Source organism: Tripterygium wilfordii, chromosome 1, assembly GCF_013401445.1.
Source record: "Tripterygium wilfordii isolate XIE 37 chromosome 1, ASM1340144v1, whole genome shotgun sequence".
Classification (NCBI taxonomy): Eukaryota; Viridiplantae; Streptophyta; class Magnoliopsida; order Celastrales; family Celastraceae; genus Tripterygium; species Tripterygium wilfordii.
Window position 1 is genome coordinate 8,730,989 of NC_052232.1, and position 16,960 is coordinate 8,747,948.

At 34.4% G+C, this 16,960-nt stretch overlaps 2 protein-coding genes across 5 annotated transcripts; both read right to left on the reverse strand.

The window, feature by feature from the left end:
• Positions 1 to 639: 639 nt before the first annotated feature.
• On the reverse strand, positions 640 to 7,191 carry LOC120001724 (protein REDUCED WALL ACETYLATION 3-like). Of its 4 annotated transcripts, none has more exons than XM_038850184.1 (17): positions 6,862 to 7,186; positions 6,685 to 6,742; positions 5,806 to 5,897; positions 5,297 to 5,422; positions 5,146 to 5,202; positions 4,987 to 5,059; positions 4,163 to 4,321; positions 3,467 to 3,616; positions 3,118 to 3,373; positions 2,888 to 3,003; positions 2,704 to 2,790; positions 2,495 to 2,583; positions 2,284 to 2,346; positions 2,058 to 2,114; positions 1,557 to 1,653; positions 1,298 to 1,456; positions 640 to 1,140 (listed from the first exon to the last, which is right to left on the reverse strand). In XM_038850184.1, exons 2-17 carry the CDS (start codon positions 6,715 to 6,717, stop codon positions 1,135 to 1,137), a joined length of 1,620 nt encoding a protein of 539 aa, XP_038706112.1. In that variant the 5' UTR covers positions 6,718 to 6,742; positions 6,862 to 7,186; the 3' UTR covers positions 640 to 1,134. The 4 variants fall into 4 exon arrangements, with proteins under 4 accessions (XP_038706112.1, XP_038706105.1, XP_038706095.1 ...); XM_038850177.1 differs by having other exon boundaries at positions 5,297 to 5,434; positions 6,862 to 7,185; XM_038850167.1 differs by having other exon boundaries at positions 3,118 to 3,616; positions 5,297 to 5,434; positions 6,925 to 7,191.
• A 6,146-nt stretch (positions 7,192 to 13,337) lies between these two features.
• Positions 13,338 to 15,251, reverse strand: LOC120009957 (WRKY transcription factor 71-like). Its single transcript, XM_038860717.1, has 3 exons — positions 14,678 to 15,251; positions 14,386 to 14,532; positions 13,338 to 14,081 (listed from the first exon to the last, which is right to left on the reverse strand). Exons 1-3 carry the CDS (start codon positions 15,118 to 15,120, stop codon positions 13,670 to 13,672), a joined length of 1,002 nt encoding a protein of 333 aa, XP_038716645.1. The 5' UTR covers positions 15,121 to 15,251; the 3' UTR covers positions 13,338 to 13,669.
• Between the last annotated feature and the right edge of the window lie 1,709 nt (positions 15,252 to 16,960).

The window sequence follows — 16,960 nt, forward strand, 5'->3', positions numbered from 1 at the left end:
GACAATTCAGGTTGCCAATTTGTTTTACTGGCATCACTATCACTAGTCACGACCTTATCTAAACCCGTATCAACGGGGCAAAACGAAGGCCAATGGCCCAAGCACGTGATGCTCACGTGTTATAACGAAATAGAAGTCAAAAAAAGAAATGAAAAAGGGGGAAAATTCACTGGCAAAAAAACAGAACTGATGCTTAACGGCGGGGACAAGCAATTTGGAATCTATCGTTTTGCGTAAAGGCGCATAGGAGACCCGCAGCCATCACTGGTGGCCACTTTCGAACAATTCTGGTTGTTGACTGTGATAGTGAATTTGACAACGCTAATTCTTAACGCAAGGGAATGGTCGTGAACTCAGATGTCTAATTATGTAGATCTTCAACATCAAATGTTGATGGTGAATTTGACCACGCTAATTCTTAGCACAAGCAAATGGTTGATTGGTCGTGAACTCAAATCTCAAATGTCTAATTATGTAGATCTTCAACATCAAATGTTGACCGCGCTAACTTTTAACGCAAACAGGAGATCGTGAGCTCATCTCAGTGTTAGTCGGCTTCTTTTGTAATCTGCTTCATGCTAATTGTTCTTCTGATCGGCAAGAAGCTAAGCCATAATGGTCGGTAATTATCTCTAGATGTGTGATGAAACAGACAAATTCATATCTGTACTTCGGAAATAGAAGTCAACAAATCAAATACACAGGATTCTGCATGTATACACCACTCTACAGGATAAATGAGCGATGAAAGTTGTAACATTACTGAAGGGTTTTTTTTTTCGATTCTTCTTTTCTTCTCGACGCCATACAACAAATCTATCTTATGGTGCCTATATTTTCTTCAATGATAGAATCAAGGAAAAGAAATTACATACAGTGATCAACAATACTACAAAAATTTCTTCCATCCCCTGCCGATCCTCTGCACAATTAGCCGAGGCCATTTTGACTTCCAACTTTTGCAGGCGAGGCATATTTGAATTTGAGAGCACTTTCCCTCAAATCTCTTGAATATGGTTTTCTTTGTGACCTAGAACTGCAAACAATATCTTTCATCCCTTATTTCACTCGTCTACGTTTCTGCGTAAGTCCAACTGGAAACCCCCTATTTACCGACTCTCGGGTATTGATTTTTCAGGCCTGTGAAATAGAATTTAATTATAAAACTCATTATAAGCAGGTCAGAAATTTATTTATTTTTTTGAAAATACTATTTATCCTAAAGGGATGGTTCTATAGAGATGCTATACATAATACATTACTCAGTTAATTTTGCAAGCAGCAGTAGGGAACTTACTGGTGAATGAGGGATCTGAAGCAGAATGAGAGAGATGCAATACAAAATTAAGGAAATAGCAGCGCCAGCAATAAAATTATACAGCAGTCGCCGGTTGTCTTTAGTGGGTATGAAAGCTGTCTTTAGACTATTGGTTAGTTCAAAGACACGATGAGATACCTGCACCAAGTCGGTCAAGATAGCAATACTTAAAAGCAATTAGAGTAGCTAATACTGTTGGACCTTGTAATGTTTACGAGTCAAAAGAACATTCTCTTACCAGAATATAGATGGCGGTTGTGAGCATGAAGTTCAGCAATGGATATTCAGGGATGAGAGAAAGAAGCCACTTAGGCTGTCCATTAGGCATGTTTGATCTGCAGATACAAATATCAATAGTTTCACTGGCTATTACTCGAGTATCTTGAAGAAAAAGCTGGGGCTAGACTCTAGACCCACATAAATTTCTCAGCACAATCAATGGAGTTATTCTTCTAATTAGAAAGCCAACAGGTAAGATTCATAACGGTTAACAATCAGAAGAAGATTTAGAAGGATTTCATTATTCAAAGAGATGTTTGTGAGATAGTTAACTGGCATACTTGTGTAAAAAGTATGTGGGGAGGAACTCGAATGAAAAGGTGAGTTTAAGAGAGCTAAAATGAAAACGACAATAACTAATCAATTAAAGTTGCACTATACCGTTAAGAAGTAAAATATGGACATAGCTAACATGAAAAAAGTTCAAACGAGAAATATGTTATTAAGTTGTTTCACAAACCTCAGCCAGATGTGGAACTGGGAAATATAAGTCTCCAATGTTACCTTTCCAAGCCACCTAGATAACAAAGAAGCAATTAAAGCAAGCAAAAATATGATATCAGAATACATTAAGAATACAATAAACCGATCAAAATAACTTTAACACGAACAATTTTCAGTCATTAAATGAAAGAAAAGCAAGTTCATAGATTAATACTTTTCCTTAAAAAGGTAAAGTAACGTACGCAAAAAGAGTCAAAGAGAAATTCCGAAGCTGCTGAGTGAAATTCCGCAAGCAAATGTAAACACTGGAAGCACAACATAGAAGAGGTGAGAGTAAGTTACTGGGAAATTATTATAAAAGTTTATTATGGGATTAATACTTTCATCCACAAGTAAACTCATTAATAGGTATTCCAACTGATGATTTTACTGAAATTTTCTGTTAATACATACGTAATGGGGATCCATGAAGTGTAAGGGTGGTAATTGTTGTATGTAGCCTTGTCCATCTTGTAGATCCATTCATACCACAGATATCCAACCTTGAAGATGGGAACACAAATGAAATTGCACCACAGTTTTAGAGAATAAGTGAATAACAGAAAAGTCATTAACAATAACAGATTATGTTACTATTAAAACCACAAAATCATGCAACTCACAAATACAGAAACTGCAACAATGCCTGTTTTGATTGCTAGTTTCCTCTTGGACTCAGACTCCTCCAACTTTTCCATCCATCTCTCAACCTAAAATAATTGGAGTAACAGACATTTTCAAATATGTAATGACTGTGGAACCAAAGAACAATGACTTTTAAAATGAGTGAAGATAAAAGATAATTACATTAGGGTGAAAATAGGCATATATCATGCCAATGATCCAAATATAACGATCTAATCCAGATCGGAAATGCCATTCATGCAGTAGAGGGAGAGCTGGCTTTGCAGGATCAGTATACCCTGCCAAAAGAAAATAGCCATTTGGGAGTTGCATAGAACAAGAGGCGCACAAACCATTCAAAAGTTTAAAACCCAGTTCAAAATGGAAAATCCATGCTTCAGTTGGATACTGACCTAACAAAAATGTGAAAGGGCTCCAGAGAATGTCAAAAACTCCAGGAACTTCCCAAATCAAGATAACCACAAGAAAGCAAGCAAAAATTTTCGCAGCCATTACCGAGCTGCTCTCGTTATACTTGTTAAATAAACCAAGGGCTCCATACACCATTAAAGTGAATAGGGTGTGCATTGGGCAGATATAGTACAGCGTATAGTCGTTGTTAAGAACAATGCAGCAAAATGCCACAAAGAAATTTAGCCGCCACATCATCTGAACCAAAGATTTCAAAAGGTTACGAGACGTTTTGGTTAGTATGCATAGAGAAGAAAGAATAGTATAACTTCCTATGCTGCGTGATATTACCTGAGCAAACCGAGCAACACTGAAGTCTTTTCTGATATAATAATAAGAAAAATTGCCAAATCCAGTCATCCAAACATATGCAGCAATAAAGACACGAATTGCATTGTACATCTCCGTTGCAGCAAAGTAATGGTACATAAGAAACAAGACCTGTGAAAAAAGACAATAAAAATCACGAAGGCAAACTCAAAAACTAGTCGAAACAACTTATCTAATAAAAAAAATAACAATTCAATTATATAACCATGAAAGCAATGCCCAAAGAAACTTCAAGTATCCAACTACGATATAGCACATATATCAACATGGGTTTGGCGGGTTCCATCCTGACTTCAGTCAACTAAATAAATAAGGAACATGTGAGACGGCTTTCGTCCATTTGGAAGTCTGAAAGCTGTCAGTAAAGGGCTTAAATAAAAGAATACTTGGCCTAATGTGGAGAAGAGACTGAGATGGAAAAGATATATAAAAATAAATTACATACACATATGCATATGGCCTAGTGGTAGAGATTTGCATACATTTTGCTTGTTCCTAACCCCACCCACCAAGGAGCATTATGTATTGGTGTTTTTTACCTTTTCTTAATATGCATATAAAGTAAGCTAGTAAGCGGCAGCCTCACATTAAACTCTGTAAATGAAGTTAGAGGCATCATTTCTTGACAAGTCACTAGCTTTAACATGAAACACTTGCCTGCATCCATCCTTTCCACTCCTCAGTCTGGTGGCGGTTAAGGTAGAGGACTGATTTTCCCGAGAATGAAGACTTGTCACCATGTCTCTTCAAGGAAGTCATTGCTGAAACTATAATGAGAAGAAAGTAGAGGAAGAGGAAAAGATCCCGATTGTATATCTGACCAAGAAAAAACAAAAAAATCATCAGCAACATTTATTTGGCATCATCTACAACAATTCACAGTGACAATTATTTGGAGCCACTACATGAAATCTCTCTCACCATTTAATGAAAAAAAAATCCATATTAATAATACTAGCCCATCTGAGAAACTCATCAACTCCAAATGTAAGACTGAACTTAGTGCCTCAAATTATGTGGAGAAAATTGGTTCTATAAACATAGACGTTACTAAATTAGTTGGAACATAAGTAAAAAATTGGTGAAACACGAAAATTACTTTGTCCCCTTGTATTTTGAGGGCAGCAAACCATGGTAAAACAACTTGTTGCACAGAGAATAAGCCATTTAGTAAAGTTTTTTTGAAGAGAAAATTTATTACTGGCACCAAGGGGGTGCAACCCAAACAGAATTACAACGAAGAGAAAGACAAACTTGCAAAAAAATTGGAAAAGCCATTTAGTAAAGTTACTTTTAAAAAATAAGTAAACTGGTAAGGAATCATGCTAGTACAGGTCCGTCTGTATGAATTCTATTGTTCTTGACAACAAAATGTCATTGGAGAATATTAAACAGAGACGGAGAGGACTTCGCATGAAAACCAACATATAACTACAGGAATCACCATAAAGAGCTAAAACTGAACAGAGCAATATAAATACCTTGGTTGAGTCTCCCAGTATGTTTGTGCGGTCACATATGAAAAAATATACCAGAATCACCCCAAACTCAGACCTATATCAGATAATAAAGTAATATATCAAGAGAAATGAAGTACAGCCACAGTGGTCTAACAATTTCTACGGCACAGAATAACTTACATTGCTCTCAAAGTTGTGCGATTCTCCAGCAAGAAAGAGTCATCCATAGTCAGAAACCTAAAGCATGACGAGACGGAGAAGGTAAGAACGGCTTTCAAGAACATAAAGATAACAGAAATCTAAAACGCCATTAAGTCTTACGGCCAGTAACCTAATTAAGTTTGCTTTGATTGATGAAGCATGAAACTTTGCAGATGCTGATTTTGTGAGGCCTCCTTCAAGCAAAACAGCTCGATCATCTTCCTTTATAGTGTCCATTTCCAAGTCAGCCAGATTACTGTCGGAATGACTTTTACCAAGAAAGATCAGTTAAATTAGCATCAAAAAGTACTAATGTAAAATGCATCTAGCATACCTTTCTGTCACTTTTCAATGTATAACATAAATTATGCTCTTGAATGAAGAAAGGAAGTACATAATTGGAAGAATTGATGGCTCTATGCCTCAAAGAAAACAATTATAACACCAAATGTTATTACAGATTTTTCACGAGGAGATGATCACTAGAAGTTCAACAGACAGCAAAAAAAGGAAAAGAAATTAAATCAATTGTACAGCAGAAAGCAGAAGCAAGTGGATAACACATCATGCATCAAAGTCTCAATCAAATCAATCCCTTACAAGATCGCCCATCAAGCCAATCAAATAGGAAAATCTTACACTTTAGGAGGAGAAGAAGTTTTCTTGTATTCTAACAACTCTGAATATATCCATGCGACAAAAATCGGGATAATCCCAAGCAAAAATGACACCTGGAATGTAATAGAGGGAGGCTTTAGAATACATATCAGATACAAATTTATTCAAAAAATAAAAATAATTGGAGAAATATTAAACACATGCACAAAAGAAAATGCAGCATAGACATGAAAATCTTTAAGTTAACTTGCAAGGGAAGACAATTTTATATGTTGTTAGTTTCCTTATCAATATATAAAATTGAAAAGGAAAAAAAAGAAAAAAAAAGAGCAAGTTCATATACAGTGCATACTTCAAGAATTCAACTAAGATATTAAGTTCATATAATTTATACACAGTGCAATGCAGCGGTGATGCTTAAGTTCCTGCACCAAAAAAAAAAAGTGGAAACTCCACAAAGTGATCATCGTTCTCAATTAAATTGCAAGTATATTCACAAACCAGTAACATTGAATCAGCAACCGGTTAAAATGTCAGTTTACAAAAATAAAATGAGAGAGATGAATTTCTATTGGGATAGCTTACTAACTAGCAACCGGTTAAATTTGATCCAAATTTAGTGTCAACAACTTGGATTAACTTAATTTGCGCTGTTCATCTCTTCTATTGAACTGTTTGGCTCAGAATAAGAGAACAAATGAAAGCAATTCCAATAAGCGTCTACAAAAAGAAAATTCAAAGATTGCAAACTAATTCTCAAGCATATTCTCGACACGCAAACGAGATCCACAGCTAAATCCACATCATATCGAAGTCAAATTAGGAAAAACAATACATCAATTAACCGGCATTACCAGACAATCAGAAGATAATTATGAAATTTTTAACCAAAAAAGTTACCTGTCCAGGGGTGATTGGCCCCGAAACCACCATTTTCCAGCGATCCGGATTCCGGGCACTACAGAATTCAAATCGGCAAACCGATTAGACACGGAAAATTTAGACGAAATCTAAAACCGATGGTATAACTCAAATTGTAGAAAATGCCAGATGTAGAGATAGAAGCGAATTGGTTACGTGTGAACAATGAGAGTGATCTCTAAGACATGACCATAAATACGAATGAAAAAGAGACCAAACCCTAGCAAGATCTGAATGGAATGAAGCGAGAGAAGAGAATGGAGTTTGCTTGAAGAATAGAGAAAATGGTGGAGGAGAGGTCCCTCTCAATCTCAATGGAGGTTGATGGGTTTGGTCATTGGTGTGGTTGCTCAGTGCTTTTCAAAACCCAAATCTACTATGTATTATATTGTAACTTGATTTGAAGCAACCCAACAGACTCGACTGTAACCGTTCTGTATAATTTATTCAACTCTACGCGGCATTGTTAGAGAAAAAGGACCTCTCCTGATGATGAGAGATTTGGTATTTGACGATTTGTAGGGGTGGACAAAAAATTGATTCCCGGTCGGTTTTAGGTTGGACAATAACATATTTTTATAAAATATTTACACGTCCAGATCTTAATTTGGACTGAATTTTAAACATACTTAATTGATCAATTCAGATTAATTTAAATTTGAAAAATAATTTAATCCGGATTAGGATCTAGATAAATAAACTGGAAAAGATTTTTATGCTTGGCCCCAAAATATTTTTGTCTAGACAAAAACTTCTGATTAATGTGAATCGAACAAATTAGATCATCCGGATAAGATAAAGTTTTGTCACTCCTACATATTTGTAAGATAGGTTTATCCCTGAAACTAAAAATAACAAAATTTAAATGCAGAGCATATTTTATTTTTTTTTGAAAGGGAAAGTTTGTATTTTATTAGCAAACCATTGACAGAATATATGTCATTACAACTTCCTTGAGCCAAAGAGTCTCATTGGGTGATCTCCATAAGTAGAGAACATAACATGTTAAGGCAAATCTAGCAATATCATGAGCCACCTTATTGATACTCCCGGGGCTAAAAATGATGTTAAAAGTCGGCACCTTCTCCCCAAGCTTTCGGATATCGTAAATCACACTGTCATCCTCAGTTAACACTCTCTCCTTCGAATGCAGAGCATATTTTTAACCAAACTCCATTAATTAATCTTCATATAAGTTGTATGGAAAATCGTATGTTGTTAATGTAAATACTTGAATTTTTTTTTTTAAGAGTTTGTCATTTGAATATCCAATGTGAGTTTAAATTCGGACTCACAGACCTATTAAAAATACTTGAATTTGGTCCCACCTAAACAATATCAATCATCATCAATCTATATATATATAACTGAGGATCCACAAGGCTTCTCCTTAATTCATGGTGCCACGTGGACGTCTTTACAAAAAAACCTACATAGACAAAAGAAAATTTAAAATATATTAGAAAACTTTAAGACCCACAACCACACACATAAATATATTGCAAAACTTTAATACCCACAACCACATTCATACACTTTAAGACCCACAACCACACTCATACAGTTAATAGTATTCAAATAATTTTAAAATTATATTGAATTGTATGGGAATTTAATGTTTCATAGGAGTGGTTTGATGTTGTTTTGGTTTCTCAAAGGTCATGTATTGCTAATTATGAGAGTCTTTTGATATTACTCAATTAATGAAATTCATTTGTAGTATTTAGTTTGAAAACATTTTGTGTGTTTTTGGCATTAATTACCATCATTTTGTGGGATTTTTTGTGTGTTTTTATCATTTAGTGTGTTCTTGATGTATTTTGTGTGTTTTTATAGTATTTAGTTGATGTATTGTGCATGTTTAGAGTTTGGTCAGGTTTAATAGTCTGTTTGGATTGCAACATACATAACATGAGAGGCTTTTTTCATGCTATATTGTTCTAATGTGTAAGTAAATTCAGCCCATTTGGTATTGGAACATGTAAGTGGTGACAGGAAAGCACGGTAGAATTCAATGAGTTGTTGAAGGTCAAAGTGATTATAGGCATAAATCTACCAGTCATACATAACATTTCAAAAATATAAATTCAAAAATCTTATTCTAAAAATATTAATAATTTTATTCCAAAAATATCATTTCAAAAATACTACTTATGCTACATTGTACTTCTCGATATTAAATGTCACTTTGTAGAGATTGTTGTACTAACCATACAATATTGTCTCATAAACATGTATTTGGTGACCTATAACACTTTGTAGATACTAGCGACGCAAATAAAAATTGATAAACTCTTAGCATACTTATTCCTTGTGTATCAAATTTCTTACACCCTATTAGAAAAAATTTTCTTAGCAAATTAAAAAACAAGTATTGTATATATTTTATCTTCATCTCACAATCATCTCTATTTTCTACAATTAAAGCTCTACTGTTCTTCATGTTAACAAAGTATCGAAAAACTTTTACACATCTCTATTTTCCAATTAAAATATGTACCGCGCGAAGCGCGGGCATGCAACTAATTTTTAATATATTACCCAATAATTTTCTTTAGGTAATTAATTAATGAAGTAGGTTAGTGGTGCAGTTGAAGACTTTAAGTAATCATGTCATCATTTCTACCTTTTCTATGTTTAGAGTTTAGATAAGGCCAAATTGAGTGGACCAAGCAAGCAAGCAAAGCAGCCAAACATTGTCTGGCCATGAATCCACCGACTCATGTGATCATAAGTTGCTTCAAAGAAATATGTTGGATATGGGATTTGAACCCAAAAATCTATTATACCTTTGACAAAATTGAATTCTGACAACTTACCAGCCAGCTAACTCGAGTTTTTTTTTTTTTCCCTTCTTTGATTGTCTTTCATCACCATACACGTGTATGTACAAGTACAATACTATGGTTGCCAAATAAGGTATCTCTCAATCAAAAATCACTATTACCAACCAAGTAAACATAATTTGTACACCTGAGTCATTAGTTGAAGTGAAAAGGATGATTTGTATAGTCTTAATGATTAGGGTTTGAATCTCGCCTCTCCCGTTTCAAAGTAAGCATCATTTGCCTCAATAAGATATGCTAGTATTTCTCTATGTTGGCTTTTGAGTGTATTCATGATGCAAATCAAATCTGTAATTTGCAACTGAGAACAATTCATGTTAACAAGATGAAATTAATAATAGGAAACAATATGAGAATAATTCTCAAAGGGGTATTGTTGCAAATCTACACGTCCATACACATCAACAATATTGTCCGTTTTGGGTTGTTCGGTTCTCGTGGATACATCGGGTCTGCATGACTTTGTTTCTCCTTAGGTCCAAGCAAATGGGTTAAGTTCAACTCATTTAAGCCTAGGAAAAGGCCTTGTCGACGGTTAGGGAGTGAGGTTGTCCTTATAAATAAGGCATTAGTCCATACATCTTTTCGATGTGGGACGACAGGTATGGAATCAATCCTAAGAATCTCTCCTATCACAAATTATTTTCTTAAATAAAAAAAAAAACAAGGTACCAAAATCCCAAAAGTGATAGGGATATCAGTAAACGAGATTTCAGTTATCTCAATGACTGACATGTCACTCTCTGGTTCGATCACCAAATTGGACCCTACATTTACATCAATCAAGGGACAAGATGAATTAGTGGGATGATTGATTTGTTGTAGATTCCATCTAATATGTTAATGACTTCGCTGGTCGCTTCCTTTGTCGGCCTCTCTCCATGGGCCTCATGGGCTGGACCTCTTAATTTGCTAGGGAACAAGATGGAACGTACGTAGATCATTTGCACCAATTCATGAGATGGGTTCTGAGGTGTTCTCAGTAGGTCATGTTTGGGAGTTTGTCAAATATGTTCTCATGGGTTGTAAGAATTATAAACTCCCAAGCACAAGCTCATACATATATGGTTAAGAGCTCTATTGTAGAAGTCACTGTAAAATTTGCAATTTTAATCACAATGTCCAGTCCATTTATCAGTGTGGGTCCGCACAAACTAGACATCTATGATGACCACTGCAGGGGCCCTCGTCCTTAAATTCATATCACTCAAAACTCATCATAAAACACATAAAAACACATCTCACAAAACGATCAAGCACAACCTTGGCTGCGTTTGGTAGAGCGGATAGATTGATTTTCAATGCTAGCAGAAATGTTGTGAGAAATATGTTGAGCTTAAAGCTATGGAATATGCTGTGAGGTGTTTGGCGAACGAAAAATTGATGCTAACGAAAATACTGTTGAATTAAAGTATTATAATATTAGATTTTATGATTTTCATATTAAAATTAATTTTTAAATTTACTATTAGATTAATATAATAAATATAAATTTATTAAAGTTATTTTTAAGCATAAAAATCTCTTAAAAGTTGATATTCATACATTTTATTATAAAAATATTAATTAAAAAAATGGGTCCCACATTTTAAAATATTAATAAATTATTTAAATTGGGATCCACATGTTATTTTTAAGTTTAAACAAATAAACTATTGTTTTATTATAAACAGTGGGGCCACGTTGGGCCCCACATTAACCTTTAAAATATAATATTTAAGTACAAACAATGGGGTCACTATGGGCCCCACGTTAACTTTTTTTAAAAAAAAAATTGTAAACGTTTTCGCCTCAGAAGCTCTGATCAGGAGCTTTTGAGTTTCAGACGAATCCGTTGTCCGTTTGATAGTGGTTCCGCCTGAGTTGCTGTGCCGTTTGGTGCAGCGTTGGACGCCAACGGATCCGCCTTGTTCGATGCTGCACCAAACAGGTGGGTTATCTCTGCTCTCGGACGCCTGTGAACACTCATGTCAAGCTGATTCCTAATTAGCAGATGAAAGGAGCACTTCATGACAATGAAGCATGATCTCTTCCTTTTTTTGCCACTTACTGACTGTAACTTGACATAGCCTTTTTTTCATAAGGATCACCTTGACCTAATTAATATTGACAGTATAATTATAAATGGATGGAACATTAATTCATTTATGTTTTATGATCCTCTGTATAATAAATTATTGAAAAATCTGTCGCTTCATATATGAAAGATAACAATTGTTCTTTTTTTTAACGAGTAACTCATTTAAAACACGGTTACATTGAATCACGTCTTATATGATAAATTTCGGGTAAACGAGTCACCCTTTCACATGCATATAAAATAACAAGGAAGTCAAAATCATGGCTATAATAATTTATAGGTGGGTGCTTTTAGAGGGTTTGGCAGAAATATTGAGTGTAAAAGCAAATTATATATTTTTTTTGTTTGGCAATTACTTGATTCTCGTGGAACACATTACACGTCTGTAATTTGATAATGACTCAAAGGATATAATATATATATATATATATATATATACTAATTTATATATTAATCCAAATAATTTTAAAAAATTGCTCAGGTGATCCATGCAAACACATCAAAATCATGCTTGATCGTGATATTGATATAGTCAGATGAGAATTCTAGACATCCTACGTCAATAAAACATATGTATACATATGCACACGAGAATTTTCAGATGCGAAAATCCGTAAATATTACTGTCTATATAGATCTTTTAATCTCAACCGTTGATATGTTATGAACTCTTCCTTTATTTTCGCTCTCTGTTTTTTTTTTAATGGCACAACTTCCTTTATTTTCTCACTGTGTTTGTTGGTAGGAGGGGGGGCCTTCAATTATTGATGAACCTAAACAAGTTAACTAATTTAAGTCAGTCAAATCTTAATAAACATATCTATGCACACCTTGACCTTGACACACACACAAACACACACGCGCGCGTGTATATATATATATTCAAATTAAGGTTCTATTGCTAATGAAGATGATTATATACATACAATAATTAAAGAACATACAATAAGAGAAATTATGTGTGTTTAAACTCAATTTTATATGTAAAGATTTGAGTTACAAACACAGAGCTGGCTGTGTGTGTGAGTGTATATATAATTATATATGATACCATTTTGCATATTGGTCAAAAAACTTAAAATCACTTGGGACCAGGAAGGACTCCTATTTTGTTATCTATATATATATATATATATACACACTAGATATCAAGTATAAATTGTATAGTTCTTTTTTTCCAGTAAAGATTAAACATATATACTTTCCGCTATTGACTTCTTGATAACATTTGAATTCAACAGCAATAGCTAGCTACTACTTGTGGTAGTGGGAACAACTGACGGTCAAAAATTCCAGCGTTTACTAAAAATTAAAGACATGAACCTCAACAGACACTGTGTTTGCTGGATCATTCAATTTTTCACTCTATCATACCACATAAATATATATATATATATATATATATATATATATATATATATAAAAGAAGTAGGGTACTGAGTAACGCATCTGTGGAAGGAAAATTTGTATATGGTGTCTTGATGACGAGTAACTTCCAACAACGGGTCATTGGGTGAAATTGTGAACTAGCGCAGTAATTCATAACGTAAGTAAGAGGTCGTGAGTTTAAGATGGACCCTTGCTCAGCCCAGTATGTACGAATATCACACTGTGTTACCTTCCCAAATGAACCCTAGAGGACCCTGCAAAACAAACGTAGGAGTATAATCACTAATGGACTGGAATTCCCTTAGACTTAAATGGACTGGAAAATAAACAAGAATATATATGTTCGTGAAGAGTTACAATCCAATAAAATGATCTCTCAATTCCATTAAACTCATAAAAAAAAAAGCACCAATGCACCATGGACTACATTTTAGTACAATAACACATGCAGTTCTTCAGCAGTATTAATTAAGCTAATTAACTAGGTTTTTTCAAAAAAAAACCCACCAGCAACCAGTCTTCTCTCATGCATCCACTATGTTCTGGGAATCCAATTGCACTTCAAAAATACATATATATTATCTCTGTATATATATATATATGTACAATATTAAAGATTTATAAGAGAAAAGGAGGGTCTAGCTAGTCTTCATGGCTCTTGTTTGGGGAACATGGAGGGGAACATATCTTGAAGAAGTCCATAGTCATGAGAAGAAGCAACTTGATGAGGGTGGTATTGCTGGAGAGGATTATTCACATTCTGTTGATGATGATAAGCAGAATTAGTTGCACCGCGGCCGCCACCGCCTTGGTTACTCATTGAAGGGAACTGAAACAAGAACTCTTGATGATGATGAGGATAATTGCTCGGTCCGCCGAAAATCGGAGACGGTGTAAGGATTGAAGGTGCAAACATGGCAGCAGCATTTCCTCTGAGTGTTGTTGGTACTGGATGGTTGTGTTGTCCTTCATATGTTGTAATCACAGTCGATGGATCTTCAAATGACCTCTCCACTCTCTTCAAAACCTTGCATTTCTGAGTGGTGCACCGGTAGTAGCTTCTGCAATGTCCAATATTTTTTTTTTATATATATATATATACAGATTATTTCATATTCCAACAATATATATGCAAAGAAATGCACATTTATAGGTACTTGAAGACAATGAAATATACATGAATTTATGATTTCTTGACTTTTTTGGAAAATCGAAATGAGAACAAAATGGGATTAAATGTGAACATACAAAGTGTGGAAATTAAATGAACAAGCTATATATATATACACACACATAGGTACAGAAGTAATTAATTAAAGTAATATATATATATATATATATGTGTCTGTATGTATGTATATTTACCTAGGATAAGGACTGTTCTTGACTGCCTTCTGTCCATATTTTCTCCATCTATAACCATCTTCTAGATGATCAACTTCACTTTTAGTCATGAAAGCAAAACGTGGCTCTCTTTCCTTCTTCTCTCCTTTCTTCTTCCCCTTGTTGTTCCTATTCCAGATCCCCAATTCCATCAACAACTCATATATACAGAAATTTCATATCCCAACTGGTTGTGCATACATATATGTGTGTATACATATATTACCCTAATTAATAAGTATGAATTATCGAACAAAAACAGAGAAAAACTTACACTTTCTTAGAGCATTCCTCTCCATCTAAGTTCTCTGACTCTGGTTGCTGCTTTTGATCTTTCTTCTCATCATCACCACCAGCTTCACAAGAAGAGAAGGAGGCTGAGGAATTAGGGGTAGCTGGAATGTTTTCAATTTCAATAATAGGCTTGGTTTGATCTCCTTCTGTGGTGGATGAGAACACTTCAGACGACGACGATGGAGACAAGCCGAAGGCTTTTGCCAGTGAATTGTAGTCCATGGATCCATGCAAGCACTCACTGAAGCTTGTTGGTGATGATGAAGAACCAAACCCTTGTGGTGCACCATATGTTGATGATGATGATGATAAACCAAGAGGCTTGCTAGAAGTGTACATACCTAACCCACTATTAATACTATGAACATCATTGTTGTGAAAATATGGAGAATCATAGTAGAGATTTCTTGGTTCATCAGACATGGAGGACCAGGAGGAGGAGGAGGAGGAGGAGAGGTTCAATTTCTCTCTTAATTAGGGGTTTTGGGTTCTTGTGGCTGAGAGATTTGTTTGTGGGTCTTTTCCTTTGTATATATAATAGAAGAAAAACAAAAGAGAGAGATGGGTTTGAATGAGAGGTAGTGATGCCACATTATAAAGAAAGGTTGACAAAGTAGCCTCCAATTAGAAGATCAAAAAGTGCTTCTCTTATGGAAACATTGCCAATTAATTCATCCTAATTAATTAAATAATTAATGCTCCTATTCTTAGTCTTCCTTCTTCATTCTATCTTATACAACTACATCATACTAAAATTATAGATGATAGGATTAGTTACTACTTACGACTAATTGATTCATTGAAGACACAAACTTCCTTTGGCTTCATCCTTACTATCTAGAACTATATATATACGAAAATTCTCACACGAGGGATCCCGTAGATTTTTTAAAATGCGGGATCCATTTTCAATCATTAATCAATGGACCGGGCCCACATCAAGATACACATGGGGAATGTTGGTAATCAACGATGAAAAATAGATCCCGCATTTTAATAACTTGTGGAATTCTGCACCTGAAAATTCCCACATATATATGTATATTACCATTCTTGTTTATTAGAAGACGTCGTTCTCTTTGGAATTCGGATAAAATGGAATTAATTTAATATTATGTGTAAGAACTTGTACAATAATGTTGAGAGAGTGTATAAACGCGCTGATGGAGAGAGAGTGGGGAAGTGAGGAAGGATAAATAATAAGTCAGCGAAGAATACGAGTATGTAACCCGTGACCGGTTATAGTCGATTTAGTCGGGATGGTTTTCGGGGTCAAAGATTCAAAGATTACTATTGGAGTGTTATGGGAAGATCTGTCTTACACGTGTCGTAACAGGCACCGGCATTTGACCGTAGCCGACACAGTACCCTGTCACGTGGGAGACTATCTACCTTGCTTTCCATCATGAGTCTTTTGAGTTTTGTCTTGCTGATGACCATCCTACGTCACCGTCCCCACTGGAGTGGTGGGGCCTGGTCGAGCTGTAATGACATTTTTTGACAGTAATTTTATTTTTATTTTTAAAAATTATAAATATATAATGTTCATAATAACGAATCAATCGACATATTTTTTATTCAAAAAAAAAATTCAACATAAAAATGATATGATAATTCTAAATCATCGGATATAAACTCAAAATATTCGATATTTTTATCTCGAAGAATTTGATTTTTGTTCTAAATAAAAAATGCATCGTTAGAATTGTTATGAAGAATATCACATATTTATGATTTCTAAAAATAAAATTAAAAATTTTTGTTGCCCAAAAGGACTTTCCAACAGGTCCCGGTACCCCTCACACCATGGATTTATTGACATATGTGTTCAAATTATAACCTAATGGTTCATTATTTGGTTATACAATTATCAAATTAGAATTTTCTCAAATTTATAGATTGTGGGTTAAATTTCTACCGAGCTCGTATATGAAATTTTTACGTGCTTGTCTGACAATGTTATTTGTAAATTATTATGCGAGCCAATAGTTTTTAACCACTTGTGCATATATATATATATTTTTAAAAAGTACATATTCACTCGATACATATTCAAAAAATAATAATTACATATTCTAAAAATCTCAATTTTCATGCTCACTTTCTTTACAAAAGATAATGGGAAATCAAATGTGAAGCCTATTTAAATTGAATGTGCACCACAAGTAGTGACTAGCAAGTTGTATATCTTGACCAACAAATGTTTTGAAAAAGTACAAATTTGATCATATCCTTTTGCACGTATTCAAAGTTTTATAGTAAG

Excerpts from the sequence above, each read along its gene's own strand:
- LOC120001724 (XM_038850167.1), bottom strand. The coding sequence starts at position 6,717 with ATGGTGGTTTCGGGGCCAATCACCCCTGGACAG. Across the intron at positions 5,898-6,684 it reads GGCCAATCACCCCTGGACAG|GTGTCATTTTTGCTTGGGAT; the intron begins GTAACTTTTTTG and ends ATTACATTCCAG. Across the intron at positions 2,347-2,494 it reads ACTTCATGGATCCCCATTAC|TGTTTACATTTGCTTGCGGA; the intron begins GTATGTATTAAC and ends TTGTGCTTCCAG.
- LOC120009957 (XM_038860717.1), bottom strand. The coding sequence starts at position 15,120 with ATGTCTGATGAACCAAGAAATCTCTACTATGATTCTCCATATTTTCAC. Across the intron at positions 14,533-14,677 it reads GAGGAATGCTCTAAGAAAGT|GAACAACAAGGGGAAGAAGA; the intron begins GTAAGTTTTTCT and ends GATCTGGAATAG. Across the intron at positions 14,082-14,385 it reads AAGAACAGTCCTTATCCTAG|AAGCTACTACCGGTGCACCA; the intron begins GTAAATATACAT and ends TGGACATTGCAG.